The sequence below is a fragment of the Cibotium barometz genome, chromosome 28, assembly GCF_041138505.1.
Source record: "Cibotium barometz isolate CiBa-2024 chromosome 28, ASM4113850v1, whole genome shotgun sequence".
NCBI classification, from domain to species: Eukaryota; Viridiplantae; Streptophyta; class Polypodiopsida; order Cyatheales; family Cibotiaceae; genus Cibotium; species Cibotium barometz.
The window spans coordinates 51,915,447-51,937,260 of record NC_141073.1 but is presented as its reverse complement, the minus strand read 5'-3'; the positions used below and the strand labels follow the sequence as shown (position 1 = coordinate 51,937,260).

Here is a 21,814-nt window from a genome sequence, read left to right as displayed (position 1 = left end):
CCGCTCTAAAAACTCTAAGATTGCACTTATGATCTCATTCTTTGATCTACATATGCAGGAGGGAGCTACTATAGCCTCTCATGTCAATTATCTTCGCAGTCTTATGGTTCAGCTTGCATCAGTGAAGTCCCCCATCTCCGAAGATATTGCTATTGCTGTGCTTCTCAAGAGCTTACCTGACACCTATGCTACTCCTGTCACTACCTTCAAGTATCACAATAATCCTACTCTTGAAGGTATCATCAATGCTCTCCAAGAAGAGGAAAGAACTCAACAACAAAAGGTAACTGACACTGCATTTTTAGCAAAGAAAGGAAGTTCTAAAGTAAGAAAGCCTTGCACCCATTGTGGCAAAACTAATCATATGGAGAAGGACTGCTTCAACGCTCATCCATGCACCATTTGTGGCCGTGATAATCACCGAGAGAAGGACTGCTACTCTAAACCCTCTACATCAGCCCCTGCATCTACCTCAGCCCATGTTGCTGCAGCATCTCCATCAGCAGATCTTGCTGTTCATTCCTCATATGATGAAACGTGGGCTTTCTGATTACTTCATAAGGTCCATCTATTTGTCTACAGTCAGTCTTCTGTCTATCTAGTCTTGTCTGTCTGTCTATTTGTCTATCAATCTGACTATGTCTTGTTTTAGATCCATCTTGTCCCTACCCTTGTGGACCCATATGAGGATATCACTTGAGGAGGGGTGTCTCAACATCTTCAAGTATCATGGCTTGCCTACGTCTATCATTAGTGACCGTGATCCACGGATGACGAGTTTGTTTTGGAGAGGGTTGTTTGACAACATGGGTACAACTCTCAAGTTTTCATCGTCATTTCATCCACAGACAGATGGTCAGTCAGAAGAGGCTAACTCTACAGTGTTGGATCTTCTCAAGTGTTATGTGTCTGAGCACAAGCAACAATGGGAAAAGTATCTTCCTTTGGTGGAGTTTGCATATAACAACACTGTACATAGCTCGACAGGCAAGGCGCCTTTTGAGATTGTAGAAGGAGGGAAGAAGGTTCCACCCATTTTGCATACAAAGGATAAAATCTTTGAGGCTGATCAGTATGTGGAGAGCTTGGATGAAGCTTATCGGAGAGTTAAGTTGGCCCTCCAAAAAACTCAGCAGAAGCAAAAGAAAGCCGCAGACCGTCACAGACGTGATTTACAGTTTGCATTGGGTGATTGGGTTCTTTTGCGTTTTGAAAAGGCTAGACTCAAGAAGATGAAGGGTAAAGAGCGCTTATTCCCTAAGTTGAGCATGCGATATTATGGGCCTTTTCAGGTTTTGGAAAAGATTGGTGAGGTAACCTATCGTTTGAAGTTACCAGATCACTGGAGGATTCACAATGCTTTTCACGTGAGTCTTCTTAGACCTTTCCGTGGGGATGTGCCTGAGGATGTATCAGATGAGGCTCAGCCGGAAGTTGAGGAACTTGATGAGGTTCTGATTCCAGAGCAGATACTGGCACATAAAGAAAGGAAGGTACGAGGTAAAGTTTCCCGTCGCTATCTTGTGAAGTTCAAGAACTATTCACCGATGGATGCGAAGTGGATGGAGGAAGGTGACTTAACAGATTCACCTCAGATTTTGCAGCTTTATCTCGATGCTTTTGAGTTAGAGCCAACTCTTATTGTGGCTCATTCAGGTTCAGCAGAGCATGGGTCTGGAGCATTACCTGATGCTCAAGAGGGGGGTAGCACCTCCACTCCCTTGATACAGACAGGCTCAGATGACATCTAGAGGTTGCTTGGTGCAGATTTTATCTCATCCGAAGGTACTGAGGCTGACAGTACATCTGTTTATGGGACTTCTATGATATATGTGTACTAGTCACATGGAGATTTTTTGTGGATATGTATGGTTCACAGTGGTATACAACTTGGACTATTACTATGCCATTGGTTTGCAGTGAATGATGATACATGTGTATGGCTCAGAGAGATTGGGACGCTGATCTTGCCATATTGTATATTTCACTTTGGATATTTTGATGCATCACCAGAATGCAATCGAGGACGCTTGCCATCTTTCAAGAGGGGGGTATGTCATGGCCCTGTGAAAATGGAGCAGGACAAGTGTGGGCATGGTGGTTGCAGGGTCAGAATATTTTATGATTCACATGGGGGGTGCCCGGACAGTGTTTAAAGATGTGTGGACAACCCTAGGTGTGAAGGGGGAACATTAAAACATTAACTTTTAATGTTTATTAAAGTTGCCCCTAGGCCTTAGTGGCCCTAGGGAACTTATTAAGTTGGGGCCCTAGGGATTAACTTGGGAAGGAGGTTTTCTCTCTCTTCACTCTCTCTCCTCCCTTTTTGGGGAATCGTGTAGTAAAAGGGGAGCTTTCCCTCATGCGCATGATGAACAAACGTGGAAAAGCAAGGAGGAGGAGGCGACTGCTGTAGAACAGTTTTGGCTGCTGTTTTTCTGAGTGGAACCAGCCGTACAGCACTGTACGGCCAGGGCCAGACACTCTCTCTTTCTCTCTTTCTCTTCTGCTGCTGGCGGCGCACAGAGCTGCTGCTGGTTGGCTGCGCAGAAGCCCAGTACAGGCTGTGCAGTGTGTTTTTCAGCAGGTACACCTGGTACGGCTGCCGTACAGTGTACGGGCAGCAAGGTACAGAAGGTACAGTTGCTGCAGAAGTGTTTACAGGTGCTGGACAGACCTGTGCAGGCTGATTCAGGCTGGTACAGAAGTGGACAGCAGGCTGTTTTATGCAAGTACAACGCCTGGCACGCATCCCGAGGCGGTACAATCAAGTACAGTGCTGATTTTCAGATCTGTACTTTCAAGGACAGCATAGGAGTGAGCATCAGGAGGAAGATACAGGCAAGTGCAAGCACACGTGTGAAGCAGGATTGTGGATTCAAGTGCCTGCAGGCACAGATTAGTGCTGTTGCTTCCTCCAGAGTTGTTTCACGAGCTGAACTTGGTAAGCCTTGACTCTGTTCATCTATCTCTCTTTCTATTGCTTGATGTCTGCTACAGGTATGTGTTATCTGGCTCCTTGTGAGAGGAGGAGTTTGGCAGATTGACAAGAGATTAAGACAGGGATTGAACAGCATATGTATGTTGAGCTGAGAAGATGTATCAGGCTCTTGAGTTATGCCAGATGTATGCCCATGGCTGGCCTGCTTTGTGAACTTGGCTGATCAGAGGGAGGCACAGTGTGTTGCTTGAGGACACAGATCTGTGTGCATAGATCCTCTGTGCTGAGAAGGATTTGTGGGCAGTCAAATTGGACTACAGGTGTAAACTCTTGGCTGGTTTTTGTATTGTACTCAGCCATACATATTATTTTAATGGAATAAAGAAATACCGCAAGGGGCGCCAAGCTTTGGGGCCAACAGGTGTCGTTGTGTTTTCAGATTTGGGCACTCTAGCTCCAATCTGTGTTTTGTTTATCATCTAGACTACAAGTGGACGGGTGTTAGCTCTTACCGCACTCTGGTTTTCTATCAGAGGCCGGTTTCACGGTAGATACCCACTGTGCACATGACATACTCCCCTTCCTCTAAGAGCTCACTCCTGAGCTCACTAAAAAGCCAGGGTAATCTCTCTGAAGAGAAGTCAATGTCTCCCATGTAGCGTCCTCCTCAACACGATCCTTCCACTTGATCTTGTATTCCGTGATAAGCGTATGACGCAATCTTCGTTCACGAAATCCAAGAATCTTTTCAGGTTCGTGCGGAACAAATGTCATGTCCTGGACATCTATAATTTCTTGAGGAGTAACTAACTGATCTGCTCCACCCAGTACTTCCTTAAGTCTACTGACATGAAATACAGGATGAACTTTCACATGAGAAGGCAAATCCAATTCATATGCAACTGAACCAATCCGTCGTGTAACACGAAATGGTCCACAGTATCTAGGGGATAATTTCGGAGATCTACCTGTCCGTAAAGTCTCGGAATCTTTCGGAACTCGCAAATACACCATTGTTCCTTCAGAGAACTCTCTAGGTGAACGATGTCTATTAGAATAAAACCTGTCTCGGTCTTGAGCACTTCTAATAGATTCCTTCGCAACTTGTAACATTTCCTGCATATCTTGCAAAAAATTACGTGCTGCATCATGCTGAAGTCCTGAGAATCCTACTGTAACAGGTGATCTTGGTTGAAAACCGTACATAAGCATGAAAGGACTAAACCCTGTACTCATATGCTTAGTACTGTTATAAGCAAATTCTAACATAGGAAGATAATCCTCCCATGAACTTTGTCTTTTGGATACATATGCTCGAAGCATATCCTCCAAAATCTGATTCACTCTTTCAGTCTGGCCATCAGATTGAGGATGATCTGAGGAACTCAAATTCAAAGTTGTTTCCAACTTCTCGAAAACAAGTTTCCAAAAGTCACTCGTAAACTTAGAGTCCCTATCACTGACTATGTCCTGCGGTAACCCGTACAGTCTAAACAATTGCTCGATAAACTGCCGAGCTAATTGCGTAGCTGTAATATTCTTCCGGGTCGATAAAAATCTTGCCATCTTTGTCAAGCGATCTACCACAACCCAAATAGAATCGTGGCCTTGATGTGTTCTTGGCAATCCGGTAATAAAATCCATGGAAATACTTTCCCATTTATTACCTGGGATTTGCAAAGGATGCAACAACCCAGCCTGTCTAAAGCGTTCAGCTTTATTTGCCTGACAAATCTGACACTTGAGAACATAATCTTCTACATACCCTTTCATCTTCGGCCAATAAAAAGTGTGTTTCACTAATGATAGTGTCCTGTGTACCCCAGGGTGTCCAGCAGAAGGTGCGTCGTGGCACTCCTTCAGAATCTTGGACCTAATGTCCGGGAACTGTGATACACAAATTTTGTCATTACGGAATAGTAAACCATTCCGAATCATCCACTGACCTCCTGCAGCCTGAATGGTAGACTGCGCAGTCACCGAGTCTTGGTCAATCAATGAGCTCCCGTCCTGGATCTTCTGCCAAAATGGACCAAAATAACTATCAGTCCTCCAAAGTCCTCTCAGTGACTGAAATAAGTCAGTAGAAATCTCGGTGAACGACAAAGTATTCACCTCTCTAATCCGACTAAGCGCATCTGCAATATTATTCATGGATCCTTTCCGATAACGGATCTCAAAATCAAAATCTTGCATTAACTCTGCCCAACGAGCTTTCCTGCCTCTCAAATCATCCGCATCACACACATACTTGATTGACTGATGATCAGTCAATACCACAAACTTGGAGACATATAAATAATGTCTCCAAACCTTGAGAGCATGAATCACAGCATAAAGCTCCTTCTCAAGGGTTGGCCAACGAGATTGAGTGTCGTCTAGCTTTTTACTTTCAAAAGCAACCGGTCTACCATCTTGAAATAAAGCAGCCCCGATAGCATAGTCACTGGCATCAGTTTCAAGAACATAAGGCCGACTAGGATCAGGCAATGCTAAGATAGGTGCTTCCTTGACTTTATCTTTCAAAAGTCTGAAGGCCATATCCAAATCGTTATTCCAAGTGATAGGCTGATTGGACTTACGTCCACGACCTTTCAATAAGTCGGTCATCGGTAGTGTGAGCTGAGAGTACTCCCGTACAGATTTCCTAAGAAAAACTACAAAACCGAGAAAAGAACGAAGATGTTTCACTGTTCGCAGTATAGGCCAGTCCAAAACCTTCTGAACTCGGTCATAGTCAATGCTCAATCCATCTCTAGTGATCTTGTGTCCCAAGTAAATGATGTCGGTCATAAAGAACTCACATTTACTCAATTTAGCATATAGTCGATTCTGTCTTAAAATAGATAAGACAATCGTGAGGTGTCTGACATGATCCTCAAGAGTACGACTATAAATCAAAATATCATCCAGGAACACCACCACAAATTTCCCCAAATGTTCACGAAAAAGATCGTTCATCATTTGTTGGAAAGTGACTGGAGCATTGGTTAACCCAAAAGGTAATACGAGAAACTCGTAATGGCCATACCTAGTCCGAAAGGCGGTTCTTTCGACATGCCTTTCATGAATACGTATCTGGTGATAGCCAGTACGTAAATCTATCTTCGTGAAATATTTCGCTCCTGCTAACCGGTCAATTAGGTCATCTGATCTAGGGAGAGGATAACGGTTCTTAATTGTCAGCTTGTTCAATCTTTTGTAATCTATACACATTCTCCAAGTATTGTCCTTCTTTCTCCTAAGCAACACAGGTGCACCCCAAGGTGATTTACTTGGACGGATCTGGCCCATCCTCAAATAATCTGCGAGTTGTTTAGCCAACTCATCTTCCTCAGCTTGGCTCATCCTATAAGGTGGAATACTCACAGGATGAGCACCAGGGATCAAGTCAATACGATGATCTACTGCCCGTTCAGGTGGTAAACCTGATGGCAGTTCCTTAGGAAATACATCTTGAAACGAATCAAGTATCTTCTGTAATTCTTTGCTTTCAAACACACTTAATTCATTCACATCCATGGAAGGGATGAGAAAAGAAGAAAGTGGAATCAAGACACAATGGAAAGCGGTGTACAAAGAAGAATTCATTATATTTCCAAAATCAATTGTATTTACAAGAGGTCCCTGAGAGGGATGGATACAATCACCTAAAATACTATACTTGGTGTCCCTATGCTGAAAAGAAAAAATATGACTAGACCAATCTATCTGGACATCAAGAGTCTTAAACCACTCAATCCCTAATAACAAGTCTACATTTTCCAGATGCATAACATAGCATTCCAGAGTATCTTTGTAGTCCTGAATCTGGATTGGAAGCATCTCCACCTTGCGATCCCAAACTTGTCTGCCCGCAGGTAGACGTACCTCATAGGTATGGTCGCTGAGCGTCGTGTCAAGACTCAATTTCTGCACAAGTTTGTAGTTAACAAAGTTATGCGAACTGCCAGGGTCTAACAGAATGTGAATTTTATGGCCATTCACTTCTCCATAAACTCGGAGAAGATCATGCATGCCAAATACTGTAGAATTGAACAGACAATCAGAACAAGTACTAGGGCGAGAAAGTACAGTAATTGACGTACCTGTCAAAGACAACTGGTTAGCTGCCTTTGGCTTGGATCCTGCGTTTGACTTGGTACCCTTTTGCTTCGGGCACTCGTTACGCATGTGTCCTTCTTCTTCGCAGATAAAACAACGTCCTTCCTTCTTGAGCTTTAAAGCCCTAAGGAGTCGTTTCTTCTTCGCTGGTGTCGAACTTGTATTCTTCGAAGGTTGGTCCGAAGACTTGCCTTCAATCGTGTTAGCCATAGGTGCGGAGAACTTTCTTTTATGCTTGTTCCCCTGCTCGGTAACGGGTTTTGACTTGGAAGAGACCATCGTATCATCATAGATACGAGCTGAATGAATGGCCTCGTCCAAAGTTTTACATTTGTTATTTTTAACCTGTAATCGGTACGAGTCTGGTAAACCAGCTACGAAAAACCCCAAAAGAGTAGTGGGATCCATCTTTGTAGCCTTCATCTGCAAGTCACGAAATTTCTGGAGGTAGACCTCATAAGTGAGGTGCTGCGAGGTCATGGTCAAAGCTGAAAACCGGGCAACAACATCATAATCATCCTCTTTCTTGAGGAATTCTTTCTTGAAAATGTCTTCAAATTGTGCCCAAGTCAAATGTCTTCAAATTGTGCCCAAGTCGTTGGCTTTGGATTCAGTTCCTTCCACCAAAGCAAAGCTTTGCCGGACAGGAAACCTGCTGCTAACTGTATCTTCTTTCCATCATCATATGGATGAAATTGAAAGTGAACTTGCCACTTATGTAGCCAAGTGTCCATGATCTCCTTGGTTCGTTGCTTTTGCTCGCCCCCAAACGGTTCCGGAGTAATATTGGGACCTAAAGCAGAAGCCAAGGTATCCATTCCCGAGAAAGTAGAGAGAGTAGTGGTCAAGAGAGCGATGGAGTTCTGCAAAGCCTGCATTTGGGCTGCGATTTGTGCCTGACGTTCCGCCGAAGAAGCTTCGAGAGCTACTTTGAACTCTTGGAAATTTGATTTTGACACAAACTCGTCAAAAAGATCGGCATCAGTGCCTTCCGTTAGCCGGCAAGCCTTCGCGTTCCACGAGGGGCTCCAACTCTGATTCTTGGGTCGACATCGTGAAGAGAGTACGTGGAGAGAAAATTTGGTCTTTGCACAACAAAAGTGCGAACGAACTCGAGAGCGTGAGAGCTTGAAAACTTGAGAACTTGAGAACTCGAGAGATGTGTGGCAAGAAGCCCACTAGAGGGGTTTATAAAGGTTTCCCAAAAGCCAAAAAATCTCGAAAAGCTATGCTTAGCTTTTGCTTAGCTTTTGTGTTTTTTGTTTTTTTTTCCTTGAATAAATATATACATATATATATATATATTTTTTAATATATATATATATATGGATATATATATTTGCTTTTCTTTAAAAAAATAAACATCTTGAAACCTTTGAAACCCTTGAAACCTTGGAGGAATCGTTTAAAACTTTGAAAATTTTAAACTCTAAAAAAAACTGAAAGCTTAAAAAAAAACGTGCTTTCCTTCTTGTTTTTTTTTTCTCCTCCTGGAATAGCCCGCCGGCGTGTGCTACTAGCGCTGACGTCAACCTGCGCTGTCCGTCCTTCTGGCGCCTGAATGCACAAAGGTAGGCTGCGCCACCCTCGCGTACGCCTGGCCACAGGGCCACGTGGCCTGGGCTGGCTACGCTGCCTGGCCTGGGCGCTGCCTGCCTGGCTACGCAGGCCTGGCCGCATGCCTGGCGTAGGCCTGGGCTGGGGTGGCTGCGCAAGCCGCCTGGCTTGGCAGGTTTGGCCGCCCGACTGCCTACAGGCACGTACCTGCCCGCCTGAACACACCTGCCCGCCTACCACGTCAACAAGATACGGCCAGCAAACCCACTCGCCAGCTCTGCTCTCGCTCTCTCTCTCATGCGCCAAAAAACAACGAAAAGGAAACATGCTTTCTTTCGTTTTTTTTTCAGTTTCTCTCCCTGCAGGTTATGCGACTGCACAACAATTCACCTCTTCTTTGCAAAAGCAATCAGCCCTATTAAAACTACCATCTCCCATCATCAACATGGGTTTCTTTGATGAAGAAAAAGCACATACAAAACTGAAATCTGCAGTATGCACAGAAAAAACAGCAAGCTTTTTTAACACATACCGTACTTCGACCTCTTCTTCTCTACCTACCGACTTGCTCGCTCACGAGGTATGCTCTGGTACCACTGTCAAATCCCCACGGATCCCCTCGTGATCGATCTTGGTTCGAAACTCGAATCCTACAAACAAACGAACAACAAACAACAAAGGGGGTGCAGGCCTGACTCACCTCCCAACCATGACAGCCGTGGGCGAGCCCACAGTCTTGGCTGTCCCCACCGAGCCACGAGCTGAGCTAACTAGGATGACGTACCGACCAATCTCCTCCTCGTGACGTCCCATACCGCCACGAAGCTGCCCTCGCGGGCCTCGAGATCGCTGCCGGCCTCGGCTGCATAAAGCAGGTGCACGTCTGCACTAGATCCAGGCTCCAAGACCATAGAGCTCTCACAAACTCGCGAGACTCTCTATATCCAATAACTAACCTTGGCCACCCTTTTATAGGCTCTTGGCCGGTCATCGGGCGTCCACACTTGGCCGCCCGCCCGTCCATACTTGGGTGCCCGCCCGTTAGTATATCCCTAACTCAGCTCGTCAATCAGCCTGCCTAGTTCCAAGCTTCCCCAAGCCTCGAAACTAGTCTTGCATGCGTATAGCACACGGTAGATACCCACTGTGCACATGACACTAACCGAGCAAGATAAGCCCTCTTCTTCCGTCGCACTAGGCGCCGGAAGGTAATCCGTGACTGTCTCTGAGTGGTAACACCCATGAGCACCTCTCTCTGTAATCTGATCCTCATCTCTCTACACTCCTCATCATACCAACTGTTCTGGGGCATGTTCCCAAATTGTCTCCGTGTAGGCTGACTATGGGGATATGCCTCTGATGCTGCAGCATGAAGCATCTCTATCAATATCTGAGTGAGCTCATCTAATGGCCCTCCCGGCTCCTCGGCACATAAGCGTCTGTTTATCTCATCCGTGTACACGGTGTCAGTCTCCCTCGTAAAGGTATAACGAGTGTGTGTGGAGACCTGTCCCAATGGAGCGGTGCTAAACTGAAATGTGAGAGTGAGGACAAGATAGCATGATCCACTGCTACTCCAACCGGCCTAGTGCCTACCATAAAATCCTGAAAAGAGGGAATGAGACTGGGCTGAGCCATAACATAGTCCACTGTACTAGCACCATGCCGATGTGGAAAGCTAGTGAAACACCCCGCTGTCCAGAATCTCTGTAAGCCATTTAGGATGGCCGATCCATCTGCAGCCCCCATGTCTATCAAATACCGCCCATACTCAATGTCAGTAGAAGATGATGTCCCTCCCAGTGAAACTATCCTCAAAATCCCCTACATCAAGGCGTAGAGATCCATTACAATTCCAAGTAGCAACTTTGAGTGTAGTCCCATAGGTCTCGCGCTGTCATGAAGAGCGCCTCTCCATAATCACACCACTCTACCATCTCTATAGAAGGCCACTTTCCCTTTCTCTCGGGCTGCCCTTATCTCGGGCATAACTTCTTTCATGTGGGCAAGTTGCGAGAGTGTGAGGTCATCTCCAAGAAATATTCCCGTCTTCTTGAGTGTAGGACGTCTCTTCAAGAAGTCCTTCTTCTTTTCCATGGAGGGGAAACGAATGATAAGTGCTCTCTCCTTAAAAGATTCGCCACTACCTTCTCTCTTCTTTCCCACTCTCCATGCCTTTGTGTGCGTGGCTTCAATGCCCATCATAGAGAAGAGCTCCTTGGTTTCCCCTTCCGCATCATCACGGTCTTTTAGACCGGACACTCGTACATGTAAGGCCCGGGTCTTCCTCCTTTGCTCCTCTTCAAGGGTCATGTTGATGATGGTGGGAGTGGGGATGGGTGGCGATTCTTTACCTTTCCCTTTCTTGGCGACCTCGATCCATTTCTCCGCCTCGTCCATCTTCTTTTGTGTCTCTGTGATCACCTCCACCCATGAAGATGTCTTCTCTTTATGTTGCTCCTCCTCCTCTCGAATGATCCTCATTTGTTCCTTGATGGTATTCAGCTCTTCAATAAAGGAGGGCATCCTCAAGCTTGCCTTGTGAAGTGGCTTCCAACTCCTTTTTGAGGGCTGAGATTTCAGCCGCTTGACTTTTAGCATGCAATTTGGCCTTCACTAGTTCCTCCTTTAAGGCTGAAATCTCAGCCTCTTGCCTCGAAGTTCTCTCTTCGAGCTCTTGGATTTTGTCAAATCCCTTCTCAAGTTTGGAGAGGCGGTTTATGATTGTGGTAACGGAAGAGTCGACCATCTTCTTGTTTTCTTTGATAATTGTGCTAAGCTTGTCCTCCACCTTCACGAGCTCCTCTTTAACTCCGGTCTTGGCCATGACTTTTTGCAATACTTCCCACAGCCAATGGACTAGAAATTAATCCATGACACCTGCGCGCAGCGCGAAACAGCAACAGAGGGGGGGGGGGGTCAAGCCATGTAGAGAAAAGAGAGAGAGAGAGAGTGTTATGTTGCTGCCTTGGGGGCCTGAGGAAGGGTGGGTGGGAAAAGGGAGGACGAGGGGAGGGGCTATCAGACAGCCAGACGGCCCAGGGAGCAGGCGGCGGCGAGAGAGAGAGAGATAGGAGCAGCGAACAGCAACAGTAGTGAACAGAGAACAGCGGGGAGAAGGCGGAGGCGACCGTAGCGAAACAGCGAACATAGGCGAGAGACAAAGAGAAATGAAATGAAATGAAACGAAATGATATATTAACGTCTTCAGAAGGCCAAAATAACCTATGAGACCAAAAAGGTTACAACAATTGGTGGATCTGATACAATGTCTGTGTAAGAAAAGGTAAAAACAACTAAAACTAACTGAAACTGAAACAACTATGAGGAAAAGTACGGTACTAGGAGCTAATGGATAACATCTGGGAGGAAAACTCCAACAATCAGACGGCCTAGGGAGCAGGCGGCGGCGAGAGTGAGGGAGAGAGAGAGGAGCAGCGAGAACAGCGACAGTAGCGAACAGAGAACAGCGGGGGGAAGGCGGCGGCGAGACAGTAGCGAAACAGAGACGAGAGAGAGAAGAAGAAGAAGAAGAAGAAGAATATATTATCGTCCTCGGGAGGCCGAAAAACGGCCCATGGGACCCCCATGAAGTAAGTACAAAAGCTATAAACAAAGCCTCCTCCTTTCATGGGAGGGAAAAAAAAAATTAAAGAAGACGTGTGTGTGGCCAATTGCGTTACAAGGTAGTCACGGTGCTTGAGAATTTTGATGAAGTATATGCCAAGGGCAGCAAGTTGGCCATGCGAGAGCAAAATCACTAAGTCGGTGTATCCTTCTAAAGTGGTGCTGAAATCTCTCCTTATGTGCTGATATTGTGGGCATGTTAAAAGAACATGCTCCTCTGTCTCCACTGCTCCCAGACTACATAGCCGGCATAATATTTTCTCTCTCGAGACACCGCTCCATGCTCCTCTCTCAATCTCGAGAGTGTGTGACCGGGTGCGGATGAGCGCAAGACCTCGCCTGGCATTAGCAGGAATGGGTGTGCTTATGTATTTTTGAGCATTATCTTCTTCTTGTGAGTATGTGACCCAGTGGTTTGGATTAATGTTGTGTGAACAGTAGTATTCATATTTAGCCCTTTTTTCTGCTGATTGCCATTGGCAATGTAGTGCTTCCAATAATGCTTGGTGGAATGCTATCTCGTCTACTTTGTCTGGTGATGTATCTAGGTACGAGGCTACACCCCATCTTTGGAACCACCCCTTGATGTCATGCATCCATCCTGATGATAGCATCTTACTTTTGTTTGTCTTTTGTGGTCTCTTACTTGCTTCCCATGCTTTCCTCGGTAGTCTCTCTACCTTCATGGATTTGACCTTCTTTATGTACTTAAAAACCCTTTCAAGTGCTCGGAGCTCAATGGGTCTGCTACCTGTTTCAAGGAGTAATATAGAGTAAGGAGTGGTAATTTTGACTCCCAAGTGTCTTCTAAGGAATGCCTTTTGCATTTTCTCAATGTCATTCCATGTTGATGGAGAGATACTGCCACCCCATACCTCAACTCCATAGAGCACCGTTTGTAACATATATGCATCGAATAATATGCGCCTAATGTGCCATCTCTTGGTGTTACTGCTACTGCAATCATCTGAGAGAGAGAGAGAGAGAGAGAGAGAGATTTTATTAACGTCTTCCAAAAGACCGAACTCGGCCTATGAGACAAATCGGTGTACCTGTATGGGGTATCCTATGTCATCCCAACAAAATGAAAAAGTACTGAACTAAAAAGCTGAATCTGGGTGTGCAATAAGTACAATGAGTGGGGGGAGGGGATGGAGCTCTACTACTAGGAGAATGCAAAGCTATATGCATGGAGTATACAATCATGATATGCAACCTAGCTAGCTCGATCCTGTACCATACTGGGGGTATAAAATTGTATACATCAATGAAGGAGGTGTCCACAGCTCCCTGAAGAACATGCCTAGGTGTGCTCTGAAGCGAGCCAGTCGCACCGCACCCTCTCTGTGAAACTGAGCTCTGATCTCTGTCATCTCTCTCTGGTATAGGCGTGGTGTCCGAAAGCCAGGTGTCCTCTATCTCCTACGGGCTCTGAGTGTCTCTGCCTTTCTGGAGAGTAATTCCCTGCCGTGTAGGGGCTGGGAGGGGGATGGATCTCTGAAAAAATGTACTAATCTGTGTCTGTCGTCCCCCCTCTGGAGCTGTCTGAGCCTGTAATGATGTCTCTCTGTGACGTTGTATGTCTAGAATGAATCTCCCCAGTATGCGCTGGTCTGCTGCCTCAAAGATGAAATGAATGAAATGAAATCTGTATTAACGTCTTCGAAAGGCCAAAATGACCTATGAGGGATTTCATCAACTGAGGGCCCGTCTATATCCTCACACATTCATGAGCCTCATGCACCCAGAGATGTCTCTGAGTGGACACTTTCATCCCCTCTTGCTAGCTTCCCAAGTTTCCCATGTTACTCTTGATCTCTAGATCTATAGATCTTTAGATCTTTTCTCACTTTTTTCTATTACACACCACTAGCTTGCTAGATTGAGAAAACAAGTGCAATGATGCCCTTTTTATGGGCTGAAGTTACGACCTCCTCTTTGACCTTATTTAATGAGGCTATAGAATCACTGCATAGCTCATGTTGCATACATCATTACATACATCACACTTGAGTACGTTCCCACACTTTAACTCCGAAATACCCAACAGTTACGAGGGTGCAGCTACACCAAGCTTGGTGGCTCATATATAAAATGCATCATTGCAGTGATGAACAAAAGAGCATGCTAAAGATGAATGTAGCACACAAAAATGAAACAAGACTATAGAAAGCTTACTTGATTGATTGATTGATTGATATGAAATTAAGTACAAGGCCTTTGCATATATAGCCCTTTTAGTATACCAAACTCTTTGACCCTTATTAAATGCGAGCTTATCCACCTATAAGAGGTGGATAAGAGGTGGTTCACACACAAATACTCTAAAGCACACTTACAGCCATTAAAGGGGATGTTCACACGCATACTAGCTCTGATATATCCCAACAAAGAGGAAGTATCATTTGCAACTGGCCAGCTACTGCAGCCTTTATAGACTGTGTAAAGCGCCTCCTAACGCCACCCAAAGCTTCCCCCTTCAACAAAGCCAAGAGCATCACCTATCTGTGTAGCCACCCGACACAGCACCCCCTTGTGCAAGGCCGGGTGCAGCGCTGCCTCTTCACATGGTCAAAGGATACAACACCAACCACCACAGATCGCAAGGTCACACAGGTGAGAGGAGGCTCCACAGGTCGAAGGTCACCAACAAGCTCCGAAACCAAATGTTAGCAAAGCAAGGGAAGGTAGTGATTGACAACCGATGGAAAACTTAAAAGTCACACATAGGAAGAAGATGGACTTGGCAGTGGAAGCGCTCACATCAAGTAGTGAGACAAAATCTCATAGCAACAAAAGTAAAAGGGGAAAAAGTAGAGCTGGAGGAAGAGGTAGATGGAATTCTTCTTACCCTTCAAATTAGCCCTAATAGTTCAACAGCAACAACCATATTCATCTTATGGAAGCAACGGAGGACAATCATTGTTGCGATTCGGATTGTCACGACCCTGTGTTTTTCTCTGGACAAGATGCAGGTGTGCACGGGGACATGGTGGACAGTGTGAATGGCATCAGGTTGGAGTCAAAAAGTAAACCCATGTGTGGACAACCCCAAGTGTGAAGGGGGCCAAGTGATTAAAGTCTTCTCTCATAACCCATGGGGACAAAGGGTTTTGGAGGGGGACAAAGGTTTAAAAAGCCTTTAAAAATAAAAGAACCCTTTTTTAGGGGAAATCGTGGCCTTATGCTTTTCTTAGAGGGAGTTGAGCTGCAGTTTTCAGTCGCATGTGCTTTTTGGAAAATAGCTGCTGGCGGGTCTGCGCTGCTGGTCATCTCTTGTTTTTTGGAAGGGATTACAAGCGGGCTGTGCTGCAGAGTGCAGAGGCGCAGCTTAATACCTCCTTATGCATGCTTTTTGGAGAGTCAAGGCTGGCTGCTGTGCTGCGCTACAGGACAGAGACACAGGCCTCCTTTCTCTCTCTCTCTTGGCAAACAGGTGGCTCCAGGCAGCGCTGGACAGAGCAGCGCATGTTTTTCTCCACGCACAAGGGGCTGGACTGCAGGTACAAGTCGGCTGCGTGGAGGAGAAGACAGTCGGGCAGGGACTGAACAGAGCGTGGGTCTCTCCCCCTTCCTGGTGAAAAGATGCGCAGGCAGTTACAGGGCTGCTGGAGGCGGATAGAGCTGGCGCAGAGACTGTCGGCATGGACTCCACGTTTCTGTATGGAAACAGGACAGAAGTTTCAAAGGGAAACAGGCCTAAGGGTTTCATGTGGAAACAGGTCGTAGGTTTCTCGAGGAAACATGTTTTTAGGTTTCTCCAGGAGATAGGTCACATGCAGGCAGAGGGTACAGGAATGGACACATGTTTGGTACAACCTTGCTACTGATTGGACAGGGGACAAGGGATCCATGACAGAGATGGATAGTATCCTTGGAAAGTAGAGAGGGTTGGTACAGGTGTGTCAACTGTATGGTATGCTCTGCTGTGATACGAGTTCTCTTTTGAGAGACAATTTGGGAGTTTGTGTTGTGATGCAGAAGCACTGGATGTGTCAGGGTGTGATGCTGTTCATAGTGTGAGAGGCTATGGATGGTTGTGGCAGCCTTGATCATGGGAGAAAGCTTCTGTATGCAGACTCAATGTGAGAGAGTCTTTCGATGTGAACAATGGCTGGATTTGTTTGTGGATGCCGAGTGGACAAGAAGCCAGATGCAGGTTCCTTTGCAGGCTTCACGAGTTCTACTGTGTCGGCTGAGTTCCCAGCCTTATATTGTAATCAAAGCTCTTATAATCAATTAAAGAAATACCGCAAGGGGCGCCACTGCGATTTGGGGCCAATCGGTGTCCGTGTACTGTTTGCAGGAGCACTCTAGCTCCCCCTGTTTGTTTTCCTTTTCTAGGTCTTCAATGGCGTTGAAGTGTTTTATGTGCGAGTGTTTGATTCACCGCACGTCAGGCCGGTTTACACAAATTCTCGTGTGTGTGTGTCCCCTCGTGTGTGTGAACCCTTGTTTGTATCTGCGCACGCGTGTGTGCGCGCGCGCAAAGAGAACCCAGAGAAGTAGTTTGAGACTCGTGTGTGTTGTATGTGTGATTCCACCACACTCTTGTATGTCTAGAAATCCCTAGCACATAGGCACAAGTGTTCTATAGTTCGTATTAGAGTTTAGGGAACCTGCAAATTTTTTTCCTTTTCTAGCACCCATGTGCATTGATTGCTTGGATAGGGTAGAGCACTTAGATTCCAAGAGTGCACAAGAGTGCACTTAGATTCCAAGAGTGCACAAGTTCGAGTGAATATTTGCTCCTCGCTAGCACTTCACCCTTCAGAGAAACCCTCTATGAAGTCAAACACTGAGGAAAGCAGATGAGTACGACGAGTTGGCTACCCACGTATATTTATATACATACCAACGCTCCTAGTCGGCCAATAGTATTGCTATCGCCCACCTGCACCCAATTGCCACACCATCAGTGCCACGGCTATGCCCTGCATACTCGTAGGTGTGTCACACATCCACTGGACAGACACCTTTCCAACCAATGCTATCTGGATGACCAGTCTGTCTAAATCTTAGTGGATTTGGACCAGCATGACACAATGATGTGCAAGGGCACCCAATATCCATATTTTTCAATGGGGGTCCTTCAACGAACACTGTTCAGGAGAGGTTGATCACCTAAGTGCAAGTGTCTTGTGCACAACTGGATTGTTTTTAGGGCTTTGTTCATGCTTATTGACAAGTCCTCAGGCTACAATGAGTGTGATGCTCCATTGGTGCTTTATACAACCCTGAATCTTTAATTACAAAAGCACCAGGCAGTGGAATCGGAAGTTGTCTTGCCCACTGTAATTCTGGTCATGTGGTTGGCTCTACTGACCCTTATCTCATCTGCTTCCCGGAGTACTCCACAGAGGTAAAGGATGCACCCAGAGGATCTCGGACACACCATATTTGTATGCTGAGGAATTGTCCATACTGTTCTAAGTGCCGTCAGGATCTATGACTCTGTAGCCTCAACATTTCCACAAAGCATAGGCTTAGATTTTCTCTCTTTCTTAGATCTGAGCTTGCACTCTGTAATAAAGGACAACCTAGCAGGTGCTGTTCTGGCATCTGCCCAACTATAGTGTGCATTCATTTGGCTTCTTGTCAACATACCTTCCAGAGGGTGCTTTATGTATTTCCAATTACATAGTTGTATGGTTCCAAAGCCCATTTTGGCCTCTTCCAGTGTGAAAAAAGCTCTATATTCTCTTTGAATGCACAATCGCAGCATGCAAGCACAGGTATGCATGTGTGTGGGCAGGCATACATGTGTGCGGGGGGACCCATGTATAGGCATGCAAGAGTGTGGACACATGCACCAGAGCATGCATGAGGGAACACATGTCCAAGCATGAGCATCTACATCCTCTAGTTACCTTCGCATACCAACAAATTCGTAAACAGATACTGTATAAACAAAGTAATATGCAATGTGCATGAAAATCATAAACAGAAAAAGAAATTTCAGATATGTCACTTGAGTGAAAAACAAGCAAAGAAAGTACTAACTTTTTGGCCTCTTCGAATCCTTCCTAGTCGAAGGAGGTCCCCCATTACCACCTGATGTGCTAGCTCCAAGTGAGTTCATAACTCTAAGCTCTAATGGCCAATAAAGTTAAAAGCATTAGATACACTGGAAAGAGCATAGAATGACACAACAAAAACGATACAAGCACGTAGTTAATTTATAATGCCACTTTGAAACACACACTAGCTAAAACCATGAAGCTTTCAGATGCAGACCAAGGCATCCACTTTCAGTTTTCTGCACTCTTTTCAAATCATAATAGAAGCTCTTTTGAAAACGTTAATAAAATCTCTTTCTTTTTATCTTCCATGCTCCCCTGTTTCTTCTGCACATTTACCTAGCACTTCGCTTCAGTTGCGGCCACCCTCTCCTTCCTGATGATGGATCTCCTCCGTGGACCCCTCCCCTCCATACATTCGGGATAGAGTATCATTCTTGTATACTTTATAGCATGCTCCCCTGTTTGTTATGTGCATTTACCTAGCACGTAGCTTCAGTTACTAGGTTTCCAGTTTCAGTTTTTGTTTCAGTTTCAGTTTTGTTTCAGTTTTCCATGATGATGATATTCCATGGATACTTGTAATCATCTTGCCTCATACCTTTTGTAAACGTAAATATAACTCTCTCTCTCTCTCTCTCTCTCTCTCTCTCTCTCTCTCTCTCTCTCTCTCTCTCTCTCAAGATTTATGGCAGCGATACACTCAAGAGACTTGGATTACACCCAGACAGCCTCTACCGCCGAAGATGCTATACCACAGAGATCAGTTTATGCGTATCTCAGCGGATGGATTCATACAGAGACCTCGATACATGCATGTGTGCATGCCTCACACTGCCCGAGTGGTGATTGGCCAGCTCAGAGTGTCATCACACCAGCTTGAGATTGAGGCAGGTAGGGCAGCACGGATCCCCAGAGCAGAGAGGATATGCAGACTATGCCAGGAGGAGGTTGAGAGTGAGGAACATTATGTTTGCAGATGCAGAGCATATAGTGTCATTAGAGAGAGAGACACCACCATCTTCAGTGGACATCCCTCACTCCACCAGATCATGAAGTTGGTCAGTTCTTGCTAGAGACACAGCACCACAGAGAGACACTGCTACGGACTCGTACCATAGGGAGAGGTGGGCGACAGCTCCAGCTCACTGATTTCTTCCAGAGATCTATCCGAGTGCCTACCATGACACAAGAGGGGGTTACACTTTAGCACGCTGCGGACCTCCGAGCCAGACGGAGACCGAGAGCACCAAGCTACCAGACTCCCAGACTACATCAGAGGGAGATCACAGAGATACAGGCTCGACATCAGCACCATATCCAGGAGCAACTAGCTCACTTACACTCACACCCGGAGATCATGCTCCAAGGTATTTTCGCCTCACCATCGCCTATGTATCACATATTACACCCCCATTATGGTTCTGGTTGGAGCTAGACAGATCTGCATTGCATTCGTGTATACCCTATGCATATAGGTTGCATACTGAGCCTCTAGCAGTAGTGCTCCATTCATCACACCCCCCCACTAGCTCAGTACTTTCATAGTTTATTTCATGTTCATTTTGTCCTTTTTTTTTCTGGACATCCAGAAGACATTGACAGTTGTACATTGATTTGTCTCATAGGTCGAGTTCGGCCTCTAGTAGACGTTAATACAGCTTTCTTTCTTTCTCTCTCTCTCTGCATGCCACACATCTTGGATGCACGGAAGGCAGGGAAATGGGCAGTGTACAGAGATGGGAGGGTTATCATCACCGAGCGACGTGCCCAATGACAGTGCGAGACCTATGAGACCAAGCTAGAGATTGCAGTTTGGAACTGCAATGGCGCCTTGAGGACACATGCAAGTCTGTTCGAGGAGACATTTGGAGGGAGAGATTTGGTCTTATACACAGAGACACATCAGTGCCAGGGGAGTCGGCTTCCAAAGGTGAGAGCATACAGATGGGAGTCTCTCCCCTGTTTGTTCTATGCATTTACCTAGCACTTAGCTTCAGTTACTAGGTTTCCAGTTTCAGTTTCAGTTTTCCATGATGATGATATTCCGTGGATAATTGTAATCATCTTGTCTCATACCTTTTGTAAGGCGTAAATATAACTCTCTCTCTCTCTTGAAGAGGAGCAAAGGAGGAAGACCCGGGCCTTACATGTACGAGTGTCCGGTCTAAAAGACTGTGATGCTGCGGAAGGGGAAACCAAGGAGCTCTTCTCTATGATGGGCATTGAAGCCATGCACACAAAGGCATGGAGAGTGGGAAAGAAGAGAGAAGGTAGTGGCGAATCTTCTAAGGAGAGAGCACTTATCATTCGTTTCCCCTCCATGTAAGCGAAGAAGGACTTCTTGAAGAGACGTCCTACACTCAAGAAGACGAGAATATTTCTTGGAGATGACCTCACACTCTCACAACTTGCCCACATGAAAGAAGTTATGCCCGAGATAAGGGCAGCCCGAGAGAAAGGGAAAGTGGCCTTCTATAGAGATGGTAGAGTGGTGATTATGGAGAGGCGCTCTTCATGACGGCGCGAGACCTATGGGACTACACTCAAAGTTGCTACTTTGAATTGTAATGAATCTCTACGCCTTGATGTAGGGGCTTTTGAGGATAGTTTCAGTGGGAGGGACATCATCTTCTACTGTGAGACGCATCAGGCTCCTCGACAGTCCATGCCACATGTTAGTGGATACCGATGGGAGACAGCTTGTAGACAGGAGACTCGTTCAGAGCATAGAGGACGGGGCTCACACATGACATCCCCCTCTGCTAAACTTGATGACGGGATTCCAACCTGTTCTTGGATGACTGTCATCATCCCATTCTTTTCCCGAAGTCCCTCTGTTATCCATCCATCTCTGAAAACCCAGCCCAGTCTCCAAAACCACTCTGACTCTGAATAAGATCTATGCATCTGTTCCATCTAGTTCCCAATCCATTCCTGCCCTGACTTTAAACACTGTCTTGGTCTTCATTCCTGAGAAATGAGTCTGGCACTCACATCACCCCTTGGAGGATAATCCTCCCTTGGGACAGTTGCCCGAAAACCTATCTGGCTCACAAGACTGCCATCCCGTCTGGCTTTGTGAAACACCACCAACAAACCTCCTAGGAGCTCTTCCCGATCTTGTGTTCCTTGCCTTGGGCTTTGTACCTGTGCACTTTCATGTACCGTGGACCTGTACACCATCATATGGGACTAAATCAATGTTAGCCTTGCTGAGCTTGATGCTCTGATACCAATGTAACACACGAAAGCTCTAAGAGTCTTCTTTCAGCCCTAAACACCACTTAGAACAAGCTGATGCAAAAACTCAGACAGAAGGGGGAGAGAGAGAGAGAGAGAGAGAGAGAGAGAGAGAGAGCTGGAAATTCAGTATATTCATATGGTACAAAAAGGTACCCTACATCTACAGCCATAGGCTACCTTTCATAAAAGGTGCAATACACCAAAACAATCCTACTCTAGGAACCCACTCCCTAGTGGAGTGAATGAGTCCAATAATGAGCACATGCGCCTATTTATAGGCCTTTGGACAAAGAAAGTACTGGCCGACTGCTGGTCGGCT

General features: G+C 45.8%; 1 protein-coding gene across 2 annotated transcripts in view; it reads right to left on the bottom strand.

Annotated features, from left to right (window-relative positions):
• Nucleotides 1-21,814, bottom strand: part of LOC147622914 (ALA-interacting subunit 1-like) — a 60,933-nt gene that overhangs the window by 24,223 nt on the left and 14,896 nt on the right. For both annotated transcript variants that reach the window (XM_086822524.1, XM_086822523.1), the window contains exon 2: nucleotides 18,233-18,322. In XM_086822524.1, the coding sequence (XP_086678650.1) occupies nucleotides 18,233-18,311 (79 nt within the window). In that variant the 5' untranslated portion in view covers nucleotides 18,312-18,322. The remainder of the gene's footprint in view (nucleotides 1-18,232; nucleotides 18,323-21,814) is intronic.